Source organism: Propithecus coquereli, unplaced genomic scaffold, assembly GCF_000956105.1.
Source record: "Propithecus coquereli isolate 6110/MARCELLA unplaced genomic scaffold, Pcoq_1.0 Scaffold202, whole genome shotgun sequence".
Taxonomy (NCBI): Eukaryota; Metazoa; Chordata; class Mammalia; order Primates; family Indriidae; genus Propithecus; species Propithecus coquereli.
The window spans coordinates 2131535-2150934 of NW_012145190.1; the positions used below are offsets into that span (position 1 = coordinate 2131535).

General features: G+C 38.1%; 1 protein-coding gene across 1 annotated transcript in view; it reads left to right on the plus strand.

The window, feature by feature from the left end:
* Window positions 1-970: 970 nt before the first annotated feature.
* LOC105809970 (vomeronasal type-2 receptor 26-like) overlaps window positions 971-19400 on the plus strand; it is a 37721-nt gene continuing 19291 nt past the window's right edge. Inside the window, 1 exon segment of the mRNA XM_012643879.1 lies at window positions 971-1919. Coding sequence (XP_012499333.1) covers window positions 971-1919 — 949 coding nt within the window.

Consider the following 19400-nt stretch of genomic DNA (forward strand, 5'->3'; position numbering starts at 1 on the left):
ATTTATTCTTTGATGAGTCATTTTAACTTTCTTAACCTCAGAAAACACATTTCAAACGTGAAACTCATATTGGCCATTCCAGGATTATTGGGAGGAATCACTAAGTTAATGTGCAAATGTCCAACACAAAGTAAGGGTTCCATAAATCTAATGGTTTCACAGAATCGCTTTCTCTCATGGGCCCTCAAGAAAAGAGATTCAAAGCAGGTGATGACCTGGTTGATAGGAGAGCAAAATAGATTATTAAAGTACTCACAAGAAATTGTTGGAATAACTGGGAATGTTCGACTTGGAAAAGAGAAAACCAGATATAATAAAAGTGGACATTACCACCATCTGTTTTGGAAGAGAGTGGTTTTACCCCCCTTGCAGAACCAAACATAATACCAATATGTAGAAGGTACAGAAAGAGCAATTCGGCTTTCTCAACAGGCAGAATTTTCCAAAGGTGGAATGGTCAGACAGTCCCCGTCACATAAAGAATTAACACAGGGTCCTGCATCTGACAACTCTGGAGGCACCATTCACACCACAGTCCAGGTGAATGGCCCTGGCCAGGAGTCACACAGACACAGCCTAAGGAGCCATATGTGGCACCCTGGGTGTGCACCTGGGCTAGATGACAACAGGTTGCGGATAGAATGTTCTATTAGACAAGAAAGGGACTCCACATTGATCCCTGCCAGTCTTGATAGTCTAAGGTTCTCTGGTCTTAAAGAAAGTTCCAGATAATAAACAAGTGAATTTGAAGAAACACTGACCCAAGGTCCAATTTCAGGAGGGGTACAGAGACAGGTGACTAGTCTCCATAGCAACTGCTAGTTGTGGATTCTTAATGGTAAATATTTTCTTTTCTCCGAGCAGAGAATATCAGACATTTACCTAACATCTGACACTGAAAAAAGCAAAGGACCTCGACTCTGAAATCTCTAATTCCATTCTCTTCGAGCCAACCAGCTACCTTGAGCCTATGGCCAAACAGAATCGTACCACAATGACAGAGTTCATTCTTGTGGGCTTCACAGATCACCCCGAACTGGCAGTTCTGCTCTTCTTCGTGTTTCTGAGTTTCTATCTTGTCACTATTCTGGGGAATGTGGGACTGATTATTCTAATCCAAGTGGATGTCCAGCTCCACACCCCGATGTACTTCTTCCTGAGCCACCTCGCCCTGCTGGATGCCTGCTACGCCTCAGTCATCACCCCTCAGATTCTGGCCACGCTAGCCACAGACACAACGGTCATCTCCTACAGCCGCTGTGCCGCCCAGTTCTTTTTCTTCACACTCTGTGCAGGCACAGAGTGTTACCTGTTGGCAGCAATGGCTTATGACCGCATTGTCGCCATTAGCAGTCCACTACGCTACAACGTGACTGTGACTCCAGGCACCTGCAGGGGCTTGTTGGCTGGAGCCTACATCTGTGGGGTGTCGGGGGCCATCCTATGTACCACATGTACCTTCAGCCTCTCCTTCTGTGATGACAATCAGATCAACTTTTTCTTCTGTGACCTCCCACCCCTGCTGAAGCTTGCCTGCAGCCGCATGATACAAAGTGAGATTGTCATTCTCTTTTTTGCAAAATTCATGTTCCTGGCCTATGTCATGATCATTCTGATCTCCTACATGCTCACCATCAGAGCCATTCTGAGGATGAAGTCTGCTGGGGCGCGAGCCAAGACCTTCTCCACCCACACCTCCCACTTCACCACTGTTGTCCTCTTCTTTGGGACACTTGCCTTCATGTACCAGAGAAGTAACTCACACAAATCCCCTGAGTAGGACAAGATTGTTTCTGTCTTTTACACTATAATCATCTCTGTGCTGAACCCCTTGATCTACAGTCTGAGGAACAAAGATGTAAAAGCTGCATTCAGAAAGGTCATTGGTAAACTCCAGTTCCCAAGGAATGTAGCTTTAGGTGAGGGTCCTTCATCCTGACCTGTCTTCTCCCCAGATCTGCATATTCTGTTGGGCATCAACACCACATGGTGCTTGCCCCTGAGAATGGACAATAGGTAGCTTTCTCCAGCACCTGGAAGTGGGCAGGTGACATTTGTTTGGATGACTTCCACTTCCCTTTTCTTCCCCCTCTCCCTCTTTCATCCTCCCGAACTTGCTGGGTTCCAGGGCTACTCTCTGACATCACAGAGCTGAAAAGTACCACAGTCATAACCAAGTTGATCACCACATCCAACCTCCCACCCCCCAACTCACCACTGGGTTTCCCACCTGCCCCTTATTTATCCTTTTGTCACTGTGCTCATGGACACTGATTTTTACTCTTTGTGGAAAATTATTGCTGTGAATTGTACTAATGGGAGAATAAGGGGTTTTTTTCTTTTATGATATTGGTAACCTGCCAACTCATTATGAGGAAGTTAATGAAAACAACCTGTGAACCCAGTGTAATTTCTAATTTCTACTCTACAGATTAGAGTAGTAGGGGAAAGGTTGCTTTCTTTTGACTACTCTTCCTCTTATATCTTCCTAAGTGGTTTATCTTCAGGACTATACTATCCACTCCTCAACTGAAAATTCTCTGGATTCTGGATCTCTGATTCCTTCATTCTCCTCTAAACACAGTGCCTGACTCATGGCAATTGCTGCTCTCGATAGACCCATTCCCAGCATCTGCAAAGTCAGCAATGATAGACCTGTAGCAAATTGTCGTAATGAGTATTACCTTCTCAGGTAACAATAGCCTCTGTGATTAGGGAAGTAAGTAATTACTGCCCATATCAGATAGTGAACTTCTTGAAGACAGGGTTCTATTGCTTCACTTAATAGTCTCCTCTCTAAATTGCTGCTTCTGGTACACTGAAAGCTACTAGACATTGATAAAAGAAATCAAAGAAGATACAAATAAATGTAAAGACATCCCACATTCCTGGATTGATAGACTTAATATTGTTAAAATGTCTATATTACCTAAAGCAATCTACAGATTGAATACTATTCCCATCAAAATCCCAATGGCATTTCTTATAAAAATAGAAAAAAAAATCTTAAAAGGTGTATGGAACAATAAAAGACCCAGAATTGCAAAAACAATCTTGAGAAAAAAAGAATAAGCTGGAGGCATCACACTTTCTGGTTTCAAAATATGTTACAAAGCTATACTAATTCAAACAGTATGTTACTGACATAAAAACAGACATGTAGATCAACGGAACAGAATAGACAACCCAGAAATAAACTCACGCATATACAGTCAACTGATCTTTGACAAGGCTGCCAAGAATATGCAATGTGGAAAAGATAGTTTCTTCAACAAATGGTATTGGGAAAACTGGACATCCATATGCAAAAGAATGAAATTAGACCCTACCATATGCACATACAAAAATCAACTCAAAATGGATTAAAAATTTAAATGTAAGACCTGAAACTATACAACTCCTAGAAGAAAACATAGGGGGGGAAGTTTCATGACATTAGTCCTCGCAATAATTTCTGAATATGACAACAAAAGCACAGACAAAAAAAAAGCAAAATTGACAAGTGGGACTACATCAAACCAAAAAGCTTCATCACAGCAAAGGAAACAATCATCAGAGTGAAAAGGCAACCCATGGAATGAGAGAAAATATTTGCAAATTATGTATTTGATAAGGAGTTAATTTCTAAAATATATAAGGAAGTCCTACAACTCCATTGTAAAAAAAAAATAATTCAATTTAAAAATGCACAAAGGAACCGAACAGATATTTCTCCAAAGAAGACCTACAAACGGCCAACAGGTATATGAAAAGGTGCTGAACATCGATAATCATATGGGAAATGCAAATCAAAACCACAATGAGATATCACCTCATACTTATTAGGAGGGCTATTACCAATAAATAAACAAATATTGGCAAGAATGTAGAGAAATTGGAACCCTTGTGCACTGTAGGTGGGAATGTAAACTGATACAACCAGTATGGAAAACCCTATGGAGTTTCCTTCAAAAATTAAAAATAGAAATACCATGTGATCATAGCAACTTATTTTGGGTATAATATCCAAAAGAATTGAAATTAGTATCTCAAAGAAATATCTGCACCCCCATGTTCATTTTAGAATTATTCAAAGTAGCCTAGATAAGGAAATAATCCAAATATTCATCAACAGATAAATGGATAAACAAGATGTGGTATATACATACAGTGGAATATTAGTCAGCCTTAAAAAAAGAAGAAAATCTTTCCATTTGCTACAACATGGATAAACATGGAAAACATTATTCTAAGTGAAATAAGTTAGTCAAAGAAGGATAAATGCTATATAATTCCACTTATCTGAGATATCTAAAGTATTGAAACTTACAGAAACAAAATAGAATGGTGGTTGCCAGGGGATGAAGGAAAGGGAAAATGAGGACTTGTTTTTCAGTGGATATGAAGTTACATTTATACAAGATGAATAAGTCCCAGAAATCTACTGTACAACATAGTTCCTATAGTTAACAATATGGTATTTTACACTTAAATGTTTATTAAGAGAGTAGATTCCATGTTAACTCTTCTTACCACACACACAAAAAAGACAAAGGGACACAAAGAAACTTTTGGAGGTGATGAATATGTTTATTACTTTGATTGTGGTGATAGTATCATATGTATGCATACGTCCAAGTTCACCAAATTTTAGATATAAAATATATGTAGTTTTTGGCTTATCTATTATACTTAAATAAAGCTATGAATAAATAAATAAATTGCTGCTTCTGAAAAAACCACTTAGAGCGTTGTTATTTCATTTGCATATCATGGTAACTCTTAAGGGTTGAATAAGAAAGCATTGCTATTTTCCATATTTTACTTCTTCTTCAGAGTTTCTTAAAGATAAAATCTGGTTGACAAGAGGTGTAGCTGCAGAAATGCATAGGATTTAGAATAAAAATAGACTTGTATCCTCTCTGCTGTTTAATAACTGTGTAAATTAGAAAAATATCTTATCCCCTGAGAACATCAGTTTCCTCAAATCAAAAAAAGGATAATATTCCCCCACTTGAAAGAATTATTATAGATTAAAGAATATGATGAAAATCAGTTTGTAGGCTTAGATTAGTCAGAATAGGTTACATTTGCTATGGTAACAATCAATAACAAAATAAAGGTTTTATTTATTGTTCCCAATGTTGACTCATGCAATTTGGCAAGGGGTCCTGCTCCACATAGTCATTCAGGGACCCAGGTTTAAAGAGGCTCCACCATTTTTTAGCTATGCAGTCTGGAACATACAAACTCTTCAGTCACAATAGCAAGGATAAAAGACTACCAAATTGCATGTGGATATTTACTGCTTCCGTGCACTCGGTTAGAACTAGTCATGTGGTCCTGCCTCACTAAAAGAGGGCCATTTAAGGTAAAGAAGTAAATGCAGTATTTGCTAAGCAATACTGACTGTCACAGGGATTATCTGTGATTGTAATGATCAGCATTCCACAAAATCATGAAGAGTCAGATTGCTTTATTATTGTTCATATTATTTCCTACAAATCATTCCTCCCACATTTGAGGAAATTATTATGTTTTGCTTGCACAAAAATTTATTTTGGACAAGCAAAATTTTTATTTATTTTTGGATTCCCCAGATGGTACTGGGAAAGATTTCTAGAGAAGCAGTTTTAGAGGTAGGGAATAAAGGCTTTCATTTGGGGTATATTGTGCTTTAAAAATCTACTAGCCAACTGAGAATTGGTCTCTTTCTCCCTCTCTCAACCTTCTTTCTCTTTATCCATGGGCTTCTTTGTTTTCTCTGTCCTCCACTCCTCCAGTACATGTGGCTGGTGTCATGGCCTTCTACAAACTACGAGCTTCATATATTTTAGTTTTACTCAGTAGACACTATTTCACATTTTTTGGCTTTATTTGGTAGAGTATTTCAGGCTATGTTTTATTTCACTAATAATATTCCCAGAGAATGACTCTGATTAATTGAGTAAAGTTTATTTAAAAAATTAAAATAGAACATTACATACTAAAATTTATGAAATACAAAAAGCCATATTAAAAGGAAAGTTTATAGCAATAAATGCCTATATCAAACATGTATAAAAATTTTAAATAAACAACCTAATAATGTACCCAAAGGAACTAGAAAAGCAAGAATCAACCAAACCCAAAATTAGGACATGGAAAGATATAACATAGATCAGAGCAAGAATAAAAATGTTGAAACAAAAAATATGAAAGGTCAACAAAGTAAAAAGTTGGCTTTTTGAAAAGATAAGCAAAAGTAATTAACCATTAGCTAGACTAAAAAAAAAAGAGAAAGACCCAAGAAAATAAAATCAGAAATGAAAAAGAAGATATTATAACTTATATTACATAAATACAAAGGATTAACAGATTTTTTTAAATTCTATAATTTGTGTGGAACAACAAAAGAACCCAAATAACCAAAACAATCCTGAGCAACAAGAACAAAGCTGAAAGCTTCACATTACCTGACTTCAAAATATACCACAAAGCTATAATAACCAAAACAGCATGGTATTGGCATAAAAACATAGACCAGAATAGAGAACCCAGAAATAAAACCATGTATTTACAGCCAAATGATTTTTTTTCAATAAATTTAGTAAGTACAAGTGGTTTTTTGTTACATGCTGTGTTGTATAGTAGTAAAGTCTGGGTATTTAGTGCACCCATCATTTGAATAGTGTACATAGTACCCAGTAGGTAATTTATCACTCCTCACATCCCTCCCACCCTCCCCACTTCTTAATCAATGTCCTTTATACCATTCTGTATGACCATGCGTAACCATAGCTTAGCTCCCATTTATAAGTGAGAACATGTGGTATTTGATTTTTCATTCCTAAGTTATTTCACTCAGGATAATGATTTCTAGTTCCATCCAAGTTGCTGCAAATGACATTATTTTATTCTTTTTTATGACTGAGTGTTACTCCATAATGTGTGTGTATATATATATATATGTGTGTGTGTATATGTGTGTGTGTGTCTATAGATATAGATATATAGGTATAGATATATACACACCACATTTTGTTTATCCGCTCTTCAGTTCATAGGCATTTAGGTTGATTCATATCTTTGGAATTGTGAATTGTGCTGCAATAAACAAATGAGCACAGGTGTCTTTTTTATACGACTTCTTTTTCTTTGGCTAGATATGGAGTAGTGGGATTCCTGAATTAAATGTAGATCTACTTTTAGTTCTTGAGAAATCTTCCTGGACAGCCATTCCTATAAAGAGAGGGGTGCCCTGCTCATGTGCATTAGCACAAACCCATGCTATTCTCCTCTCAGTTCTGCCCGTGACAGCTCATTCCCCACTCGAGATCAGTTCACAAATCTCCTTTCCATGCCCCTGAATGACATGATTGGGTCCTGGGGGGACAGGACCAGGCCAGCATACCTGTCCTTGGGCTCTCCGAGTTAAAGTGCTAACTATGATAGAGAAAGGGAGGCTGGTCCCAGGCTGCCTGCAGAACACTCGGGCAGGTCAACTGCAGTTACACTATAGTCCAGCCTCTCGGAGGGGTATGCCCCTGTCTGTGGGAGCAGTCAGGTGAACAGTTGTGGGGAAGGCCAGCCGGCGTGGGGTGTGTGGTCCAAACACCCCTCAGTCCCACGGTAGCCCACAGCTGTGGTGGTGAAACTTGAATCCGGGACTTAAGAGAGAGCTAGGTTTTCGGTCTCCCTCCCTAGCCCAGCAGTGACAGTGGCAGCAAGGGCCTCAGGGCAGAGCTCAGAGCATGGGGGAAGGGCTCTCTGATTGACTCCGCAGCACAGGTGCCAGAGTTTGGAAGACTGTGGAACTCCACGTGCCTTTGAGCAGCACCTCTGCATGGTCTCCAGGCAGCTCTCCATGCCGTTCTGGAGGCCTGTGGGGTGTTGAGGAGCTCTTCTGTAGCTAAAACTGTAAAGGTCTAAGGCAAGAGTGTGGAGCTCCAAGGATCACTCACTTACCCCTTCCCTGGGTCAGGGTCTGGGGACCACTCGAAGCTCTCAGCAACCCTGAGCAGGCAGTCCCCCTCCTCCCTGTGCCCTTGGTGTCTCCTGTTGCCTGTCTGTCATAGTCAAGCCTTCTTTCCCTGATGATCTATTCAAAGTATAAATACCTAATGGATATCTTTATTCTTCTCTCGAGAAGAGACTCATACCAGCTTCCTCTAGCCAGACACCTTCCCCAACATTTCCCCAGATGATTTTTAACAAAGGTGACAACAACATATATTGGAGAAAGGACACCCTCTTCAACAAACGGTTCTGGGAAAACTGGATATCCATATGCAGAAGAATTAAACTAGATCCCAATATGTCACCTATACAAAAATCAATACAAAATGGATTAATGACTCAAATTTAAGACCCAAAGCTATAAAACTAATAGAGAAAACACAGGGGAAACACTTCAGGACATTGATCTGGGCAAAGATTTTATGGATAAGACCTCAAAAGCACAGGCAACAAAAGGAAAACATAGACAAATGGGATTGTATCGAACTAAAAAGCCTCTGCACAGCAAAAGAAACAATCAACAAAGTGAAGAGATAACCTGCAGAATGGGAAAAAACATTTGCAAACTATTCCTCCAACAAAGGATTAATATCCGGAATACACAAGGAACTTAACAGCAAAAAAAAAAAAAAAAAACATAAATAATAATCCAATTTAAAATGGACAAATGATCTGAATAGACATCTCTCCAAAGAAGACATACTAATGGCCAACACGTACATGAAAAAAATACTCAACATCACTAATCATCAGGGAAATGCTAACCAAAACCACAATGAGATATAATCCCACGCCAGTTAGGATGGCTATAATCAAAAAGACAAAAAATAACAACCGCTGGTGAGGTTGCATAGAATGGGGAACTTTTATACACGGTGGAGTGGGAATGTAAATTAGTACAACTACTACAGAAAAGCTACAGTTAGAACTACCATGTGAGCCAGCAACCCCACTACTGGGTATATATTCAAAGGAGAGGAAATCAATATATCTGTGCTCCCATGTTTATTGCAGCACTACTCACAACAGCCAAGATATGGAATCAACCTAAGTGCCAATCAACATATGAATGTATGAAGAATTTGTAGTATTTATATACAAAATGGGATGTGATTCAGTCATAAAAAAAGAATGAAATCCTGTCATTTGTGGCAGCATTTCATGTCAAGTGAAATAAGCCAGAAAGATAAATACTGCATGTTTTCACTCATAGGTGGAAGCTTAAACAGTTGATCGCATAGAAGTAGAGAGCAGAATAGAATAGTGGTTACTAGAGGCTGGGAAGTGTAGGAAGAGGGGGAGATGGGAAGAGGTTGGTTAACAGATACAAAATTACAGTTAGGAGGAAAAAATTTTAGCATTCTATAGCACTGATTAGAGTGACTGTAGTTAACAGCAATTTATTGTATATTTTCAAATGGCTACAAGATTTTAAATGTTCCCAACTCAAAATAAAATGATAAATGTTTGAGTTGATGGATTTGCTAGTTATCCTGATTGGATCATTACACATTGTACACTTGTATTGAAATATCACACTATATCCCATAAATATGTACAATTATTATGTGTCAATTAAACTAATAATAATAATAAGGTAAAAAAGATAAAGGAAGCAGATTGATACTCTTTCATCTCATAGTTCACAGTAGTGAAACAACAAATATATATCATGAACAGTGGTCTCCTAAAGTCCACCTTCCAGTAAAGGCAAAACTTTGGGAACCACGAGGTCTCTGTGATATAATGAATGGTGAGTAGGCACGAGACCATGGGCTCAGTGGATGCTTCTAAAGGCATTGGCTAGTTTAAATAAATTGAATGGCAGGAGATTTCCTAAATTCTTGAATCAAAACAATAAAACTCAGGAACTATAAATTATTATTGTTTTTTAAAAAATCTTAACTCTTTTAGCATTGGAGCTGAGATAATAAAAAAAGAAATCCACCATTTGAACTGTGGGAAAACAAATTACACTCACAATTGAATTACTGCTTCTTATCCAGAACTGAGTTTCTTACCCACCAAGGCTTAAAATTGTGGCACTAATTGACAAAGAACGAGAGACAAAGATACTAGAAAGAATCTAGCAGCCCACTGGAATGGTAATAGAAGGGAAGATTTGGGTGACTGTGAGTACCCCAAACCTCAACCCCATTGAACCTCCCTTGCCACCTGAGGCATTATTTCTTTGTCTGATGGACCTTCCTGCTTTTTTTTTATTTCAGCGTACTATAGGGGTACAAATGTTTAGGTTACATAAATTGCCTTTGCCCCACCCGAGTCAGAGCTTCAAGCATGTCCATCCCCCAGACGGTGCACACTGCACCCATTAGGCGTGTATGTACCCATCTCCTCCTCCCCCGCCCATCTGCCCGACACCCAGTGAATGGTCCTGCTTTCCCAAAGACCTCCTAACTGTCTTGCCTGAGGGACTTACCTTGCAAGGCAAAGCTGATTCTCCTCACACCCCAATTCTACTAGGGTGGTTAGTATCTCTCTCTCTCTCTCTTTCTGTATACATACGTGTGTGTGTGTGTGTGTGTGTGTGTGTGTGTGTGTGTGTTTGTGTATGTATGTATATATACATCTCGATCATTGTGCATCTGTTTGAATTATTCTTTTGATTATGGGTCATATCCACTCCTTCTTTCACATCTAGTACTTTTTTACTGTGTGCTGGACTTTGTGGGCGACATGATATAGATACTCTGTATCGTAGATTGCAAAAAATAGTCACAATTATTTTCTGTTCTTTATTGATGGCTCATAAAAAGTCTTGGTATGAGGGCCCTTAACAAAATTAGTTCAATTTAAAACTAAGTTCTTTACTGTTCAATTTAGAACCTTAGGATACTTATGTTTACATCATAAAGAGAGATAAACATAAGTACCGTAAGATGAAATACACACATTCCTTACTAAACATAACTTTCACCAGTAAAACAAGAAGGACTAGAATCTGAATGTCATATATCTGTTAAAGAAATTGAATCTATAATTAAAAATTGTCTCCCTCTACTCCACCTCTACAAAGGAAAAAAAATTTCTCTCAAACATTTAAGGAAGAAATATTAGTGCTATACATATTTTTTGCTAGAAAATAGAAGAGGAAGAAACAATGCTTATGTTGTTTTTTCAATTAGCTTTACTGAGGTTTAATAGATGTAAAATGAACTACACATAAAGTGTACAATATGATGAGTTTTGCCATCTATATATACCACCACCACAATCAATATGAAGAACAAATCCATTAAGCAAAAAGCTTCTTCATTCACCTTTGTAATCCATCTCTCTCCCATCCTCCATCCCATATAAACACTTATCTACTTTGTGTCATTATAGATTAGCCTGCATTTTTTAGAATTTTACATAAATTGAATCAAAAGCACTTTTCTTCATCTGGCATTATTTGGCATAATTATCTTGAGATTCATCCATGTTGTTGTATGCATCATTAGTTCCTTTTTATTGCTGGGCGGCATTCTGTTAAATAGCTATCTCAGAATTCGTTTATCCATTCACCTGTTGATGAACATTTAGGTTGTCCTCAATTTTTGCCTGATACCAATGTAGCTGCTGTGAACATTCATCCACAAGTCTTTGTGTGGACATATGATGCCATTTTATTTCCCTTCAGCAAATACCTAGGAGTGGAATGGTTGGGTTTTATGGTAAGTATATGCTTAAACATTTAAACAACTGCCAAGCTATTTTCCAAAATGGTTTTCCATTTGACATTCCACCCACAACGGAGCGTTACAGTTTCTCCATATGGTTTCCAACATTTGGTATGGTCAATATAAAATTGCATGACTTTGGAAAACCATTTGCCAGATTCTCATAAAGTTAAATATACATCTATCCTATGTTCCATTCATTAAGAGAAATGAATGCATATGTTCATCCAAAAAGACTTTCACAAGGATGTCCACAGCAGCTTTGCTCACAACAGTGTAACACTGAAAACAACCCAAATTTGTATGGACAGAATAATGGATAAACAAGCTGTAGTATATTCATACTCAGCAATTTTAAAAAAGAATGAACTATTTATATAGACAACAACATGGGCAAATCTCAAAAAAATATTATGTTGAATGAAAGAAGCCAGACCCAAGAGAACACACCCGATGATTTCATGTACATGAAGTCCAAATAGGCAAACTATGGTTAGAGACACCAGAACAGTAGTTGTCTGTGCAGAGACGGGGGACAGTGATGGTCTGGAGAGGGACGAGAGACTTTCTGGGGCATAAAAATCTTCTATATTTTGATCTGTGTGGTGGTTATATACATGCATACATTTTTTTTTATTTCAGCATATTATGGGGGTGCAGATGTTTAGGTTACGTGTGTTGCCCTTGCCCCCCCCCAAGTCCGAGTTTCAAGCATGTCCATCCCTCAGATGGTGCACATTGCACTCTTTGTGTATGCATATACCCGTCCCTTCCTCCCCACTCCTCCCTGCCTGACATCCAATAGATGTTATTCTTATATGTGCACTTACGTGTTGATCAGTTAATACCAATTTGACGGTGAGTACATGTGGTGCTTGTCTTTCCATTCTTGGGATACCTCACTTAGTAGAATGCATTCCAGCTCTATCCAGGAGTATACAAGAGGTGCTATATCACCATTGTTTCTTAAAGCTGAATAGTACTCCATGGTATACATATACCACATTTTATTAATCCACTCATGTATTGATGGACACTTGGGTTGTTTCCACATCTTTGCAATTGTGAATTGTGCTGCTATAAACATTCGGGTGTAGGTGCCTTTCTTATACAGTATCATTTGTTCTTTTGGATAGATGCCCAGTAATGGGATTGCTGGATCGAATGGTACTTCTACTTGTATCTCTTTAAGGTATCTCCATATTGCTTTCCACAGAGGTTGCACTAGTTTGCAGTCCCACCAGCAGTGTATGAGTGTTCCTATCTCTCCGCATCCACGCCAACATTTATTGTTTGGGGACATTTTCATAAAGGCCAGTCTCACTGGAGATAAGTGATCTCTCATTGTGGTTTTGATTTGCATTTCCCTGATGATTAGAGACGTTGAGCATTTTTTCATATGTTTTTTGGCCATTATTCTGTCTTCTTTTGAAAAGTTTCTGTTCATGTCCTTTGCCCACATTTTGATAGGGTTGTTTGATTTTTTCTTGTTGATTTTCCTGAGTTCTAAGTAGATTCTAGTTATCAGCCCTTTATCGGATTTGTAGCATGCAAAAATTTTCTCCCATTCTGTAGGTTGTCTGTTTGCTCATGTGACAGTTTCTTTGGCTGTGCAGAAGCTTTTCAATTTGATCAGGTCCCATTTATTTATTTTGGTTGTTGCTGTGATTGCCTTTGGGGTCTTCTTCATAAATTCTTTGTCTAGGCCAATGTCTAGAAGAGCATGCATACATATTTTTAAAATTCACTCAGCTGTACATGTAACATTAATGTATTTTACTGTGTGTATATTAAACCTTAATAAAGTGCTGTTAGCACAAAACCAAAAACCTGTATTTGGTTATCAGTTCTTCCAGGAAGGAAGGAAGGAAGGAAGGAAGGAAGGAAAGGAGGAAGGAAGGAGGGAGGGAGGGAAGGAAGGAAGGAAAGGAGGAGGGAGAAGAAAGAGGAAGAGAGGGCGAGGAAAGGGAAAGGGGAGGGGCAGAGGGAGAGAGAGGTGAAAAACATTTCATGGTTTTCCAGAACAGTGTAAATATACTTGTTGTCCAGGCATCCTACTGGATGTAGCATTTGTCCCATATTTTTCTTTTTTTATTATTAGTAGTTTAGTAGGCTTTCATTTTATACCTCCAGCTTCTACCATGGTCAGACCTAATATTGGGTAAGACACATACGCAGTGAACAGAGTTGTCATGTTGATGTATATTTGTACTAAAAGAGAAATCAGTCATATCTTTTCTGTCTTTTCCTGATTCTTTCTAAGCTAAAATCTCTTGTCCAAGGAGAAAACACAAGATGCTCTCTGTTTAAAAAAAAAAAAAAAACGATCTCTCAGGCATGAGAATCTAGGGGGCTAATTTCTCTGGTCTAGGGCGGCAGTGAGAGAAACAGTCAACACTGCTGTTCCTGAGCCACTCAGTGTACCAGCCAGTTGTATCATGGCCTGTGCCATAGCAGGGAACATGTGCCACACTGATGGTTATTCATTGGCAGATTCATAGGTATAAATGGAAATGTACAGGGACTAAGAAGCTCTGCTGTAGAGAATCTTCTAGAGGATAGTCTGAAAGTTTTTGCTACAGTGGTTTGGTCAGTTTTTGTAGGGTAGGCACAAAGCCACAGTAATATATTTTATCATTTGGTAACCCTTTTGTATTTTGCAAGAAACACTTTCTGTAGCAATAAACTCAAAAAATAGAAATGCATGTTACTCAAGAAAAGTTGATGATGAACGTGTATTTTGCACAAAATGTTTCTTGGCATTTATCATCCATTGTAGAAGTTAGAGTAATGCCCACGAGGATTTAAAAATCAGAAAACAAAAATCTGCTGAAGATGCGCAAGGACTTGCTTTCAAAGACTGTGCCTGATGATAATGATGTAAAATAGAACTGCAGCAGGTGTGTTTATACTTCACTCTGTGAACAATGACTTTTCACTCAAATCAAAGGTAATTTAGCTCATTTTTTAATTCCAATTTTTTGTGCACAAAGAAAAAGTAAAGCAATACTTAGTAATGTATTGGTTCCAGTAGCAAAAGGATAATTTTGAACACTGTGAGAAATGATGCCAGTTTTATATCAGCATCATTAAATGCTTTGACAAAAAATCATTTAAGTTAACCTGATAATTTGGTTTTTGCATCCAATTCATCGAAGTAAAGCTGATGAAAGTTCATTCTGTCAAAGAGAAAATATCTGACATTATCATGAATGCTGTTGTAAATTCAGCTGAAAAACACCAACCTGAAAGACAACTGTTTTGTTATATTTGTATTTTGATAATACCAATAGAAATTTCAGTGAAGCACAGCACCATGATAAAAAATAATGTTCTCATTGAATTATGAAAATCATGGAATAGATACATATTTGAAATCAATTGTGGCTACATAATTTAAAAGTGCATCCAAAGAAGTTGTGATTATCTTTCTATCAAAATAGAAGCTATGATTGTTAAAATTTCCAACCACTTTCAGAATAGGCACAGTTAGAGAAATAGACTTACAAAATTTTTGGATTAACACGGGATCCAACATGGGATACCAAAGAAACAAATATTGCCTTACACTGCCCGAGTCAGATCTAGAAGTGTGCCCATCCCCCAGAAAGTGTGCACCGCACCTATTAGGTGTGAATTTATCCATCCCCTCCTCCCCACCCCACCGGCCCAACAACCAATGAATGTTACTTCCACATGTGCACATAAGTGTTGATTGATAAGTGCCAATTTAATGATGAGTGCATGTGGTGCTTGTTTTTCCATTCTTGTGATGCTTCACTTAGTAGAATGGGCTCCAGCTCCATCGAGGATAATACAAGCAAAACCACCATGAGATATCACTTAACTCCAGTGAGAATGGCTTTTATGAAAAAGTCCCAAAACAACAAATGTTGGCATGGATGCGGAGAGATAGGAACACTCATACACTGCTGGTGGGACTGCAAATTAGTACAACCTCTGTGGAAACTAATGTGGCGCTATCTCAAAGAACTAAAAGTAGAACTACCATTTAATCCACTGCTGGGTATTTACTCAAAGGAAAAAAAGACATTCTATAATAAAGACATCTGCACTGGAATGTTTATAGCAGCACAATTCACAACTGCATGATAGTTTCTTTTATTTTTAATTGACAAATAATATGTATTATATATTTGTGGGGTACAATGTGGTGTTTTAATATATGTTTACACTGTGGAATGATTAAATCAATCTAATTAACAAATCCATCACCTACTCTTTTAGCAATTTTGAAATATATAATGCATTATTATTTATTATAGTCACCATTCTGTGCAATAGATCATTAAAGCTTATTCCTCCTGTCTAACTGAAATTTTGTACCCTTTAATCCAGTAGTTCCCAACCTTTTTGGCACCAGGGACCATTTTCATGGAAGACATATTTTTCATGGAAACACGGGGTGTGGGGGGGATGGTTTCAGGATGATTCAAGTGCCCTAACTCCACCTCAGATCATCAGGCATTACATCCTCATAAGGAGTGCGCAACCTAGATCCCTCCCATGCACAGTCGACAGCAGGATTCACACTCCTGTGAGAATCTAATGCCGCAGCTGATCTGACAGGAGGCAAAGCCCAGGTGGTGATACGAGTGATGGGGAGCAGCTGTAAATACAGATGAAGTTTCACTGGCTCGCCTGCCACTCACCTCCTGCTGTGCAGCCCAGTTGCTAACAGGCCACTGACTGGTACCAGTCTCTATCCCTGGGGTTGGGGACCACAGCTTTAACCAACATCTCCCTTTCCCCATACATTCCCCTCCCCCGGCCTCTGGTACCCATCATTCTACTCTCTACATCTATGAATTCAACTGTTTTTGATTCTACATGTAAGTGAGATCATGCAGTTTCACTTTCTGTACTTAGCTTATTTCACTCAGAATAATGTCCTCTAGGTTCATCCATGTTGTCACAAATTACAGAATTTTTTTCTTTTTCTTTTTTAAGGCTGTATAGTATTCTGTTGTATATGTGTGTGTGTGTGCGTGTGTGTGTGTGTGTGTGTATGTGTATACACCCATAGTTTCTTTCCCATCCATCTGAAGATAGACCCTTAGGTTGCTTCCATATCTCAGCTATAGTGAAGAACACTGCAGTGAACATGGGAAATGCTGATAGCTCTTCAAAATACTGATTTTAGTTCTTTTGGATATACATCCAGAAAGATTGCTGAATCATATGGTAATTTTATTCTTAGTCTTCTGAGGAACCTCCAGTACTGTTTTCTGTAATGACTGTATTTATTTAATTACCACTAACAGGGCACAAAGTTTCCCTTCTCTCCACACCCTCTCCAACACTTACCCTTTATCTTTTTGATAGTAGCCATTCTAACAGATGTGAGGTAATATCTCATTGTGGTTTTAATTTGCATTTCCCCAATGACCAGTGACGCTGAGCATTTTTCCATATATCTGTTGGCCATTTGAATATCTTCTCTTAAGAAATGTCTATTTAGGTCCTTTGCCCATTTTTTAATTGGGTTATTTGTTTTCTTGCTATTGAGTTGTTTGACTTCCTTATATATTTAGGATAATAGCCAGCTGCTGATAAGATGTATGGTTTGCAAATATTTTCTCCCAAACTGTGGGTTGTTTGTCTATTGAGGCACTAGTATGCATGATTCCTCCTGAACCCCTTGGTGGATGGTTTTGGTAGCAGGCACAAGGCCAAATAGGGCTATAGCCAAGCCCTTTGGAAAACAGGGCTGTTTCTGGGTAGGAAGCTGGGACCGTGATCAGTAGGTCTGCCACCTCAAAATGATCCTCCTAGGCTCTACCAGGGTTTTACAATCACCTACCTAAATTCTAAGACTTCCACAAAAAGACTTTTGTCCATGGATGGGTACAGAAGTCTTGTTGTGGAAAGGCGGATACAAGTGGATGACCACATATTCTTCCATCTTTCTGGTCTCAATAAAATTTTTTTAAAATATTATGCTCTAAAGAAAAGAATCAGTTGAGGGTCATTAGTTTTATATTCATCAATCAAAAAATGCAAATGTGGGGAAGAGGGGAGGCAATTTTTTTTAAAAAAGAATAAAAGTAATACTGCATGATTCCACTTAAAGGGAGATATCCAAAGCAGTAAAACTCATAGAAGCATAGAATAGAATAGTGGTTGCCAGGGTCTGGGAGGAGGGGAAATGGGGAGTTCTTGCTCAATGAGTATAAAATTTCAGAAGCAAGATGAATAAGTTGTAGAGATCTGATGTACAACAGAGTACCTACAGTTTAAAATATGGTATTGTGCACTTAAAATTTGTTAAAAGGGTACCCCTCACGCTAAGGATTCTTACCACCAAAAATAAAAAACCACAAAGGAACACAAGGAAATTTTGGGGGTGATTTATATGTTTATTGCCTTGTTTGTGGTGATGGTATCATGGGTATATGTATATGTCAAACTCATCAAATTGTATACATTAAACGTATGCAGTTTTTATTGTAAATCAATTATACCTCAAAAAAGCTATTAAAAAAATAAGACCATATATAAAAATATATGTTCTTCAGAAAAATCCCAGTGACACAATATTAGAAACAGATGACTAAGAAACTGATTAAATAAGTAAATTATAATTATGCTTAATGATCAGAGCATCAATATAAGGTATTTTGCTTTAATATACATAGATATGTTATTTTATTTTTGAAAATAGTTTTTATAGAACTGGGTACTTATTGCTTTTGTTGCATAATTTAAAACTTAGTTGACTTAACCAACATCAATTTATTTAGTTCATCATTCTATAGGTCAACAATTTGGTCTGGGCTCAGCTGTATAGTTCTTCTGGGCTGAGCAGGGCTTGGCTGATATTGGCTAAAATTGCTCATGTGCCTATAGTACCCTGCTAGGTTGGGGCCTGGCTAGTCAATAATGACCTTATCTGGAACAATGGAAGCAACTGGGGCCTCTTTTCACATGATTTCTCATTCTCCAGTAATTTAGCCAGGCATTCACATGGAAGTCTCATGGTTCCAAAAGTGCAAAATCAGAAGCTTCAAGGCCTTTGAGGCCTAGGGCTGCAATTGGCATAGCATCACTTCCAACACTTTCTATCAGTCAAAGCATGTCATAGGACCACCCAGATTCAAGGGATGGAGAAATAAATTCAACCTTGTGATGGGAGTTGCTTCAAAGTATTGTGGCTACTTTTACAGTCTATCACAAACAATTTTAGAGGTCTACCAATATAAAAATTTAATTTGTTGATCAATAAATAAATATTTCCAAAAACTATATAATTTTAATTATCTTTAGAACTTCTTTTCATTCACTCACTACTTGGACAAAAATGGATCTCTTCAAGCTATTCCATGACCCCTCCAGGGGTCCATAGAATCTTTTTGCAAAGGCCTAGCTAGAATTGAGGGAAATGACACCAGCCGGTGGCAAGCCAAAAAAGAATCAGAACTGAGTACAACTGAGTTATTTTTGTAGGTGGTCCATCAAGCAAAGATCTTTGACCTCTTTTTCCTGTGGTCGCTAGAGTCTTCCTGAATCTGGATCTACCCTTCATCTTCAACCTCTGTGAAGCTGCACTTGTCACTTACATTGACACAGAATAAACATTTGTCACTTGAGCTTCTTGGGAAGTCTTTCCTTGAGTTTTCTGTCACAAAACAGTCAATTAAAAAAGCAGGCATGTGATCCAGAAGAATCAGTACAGTCTCCTGGAAAAAGGAATGGGATTGGCCGGGCGCAGTGGCTCAC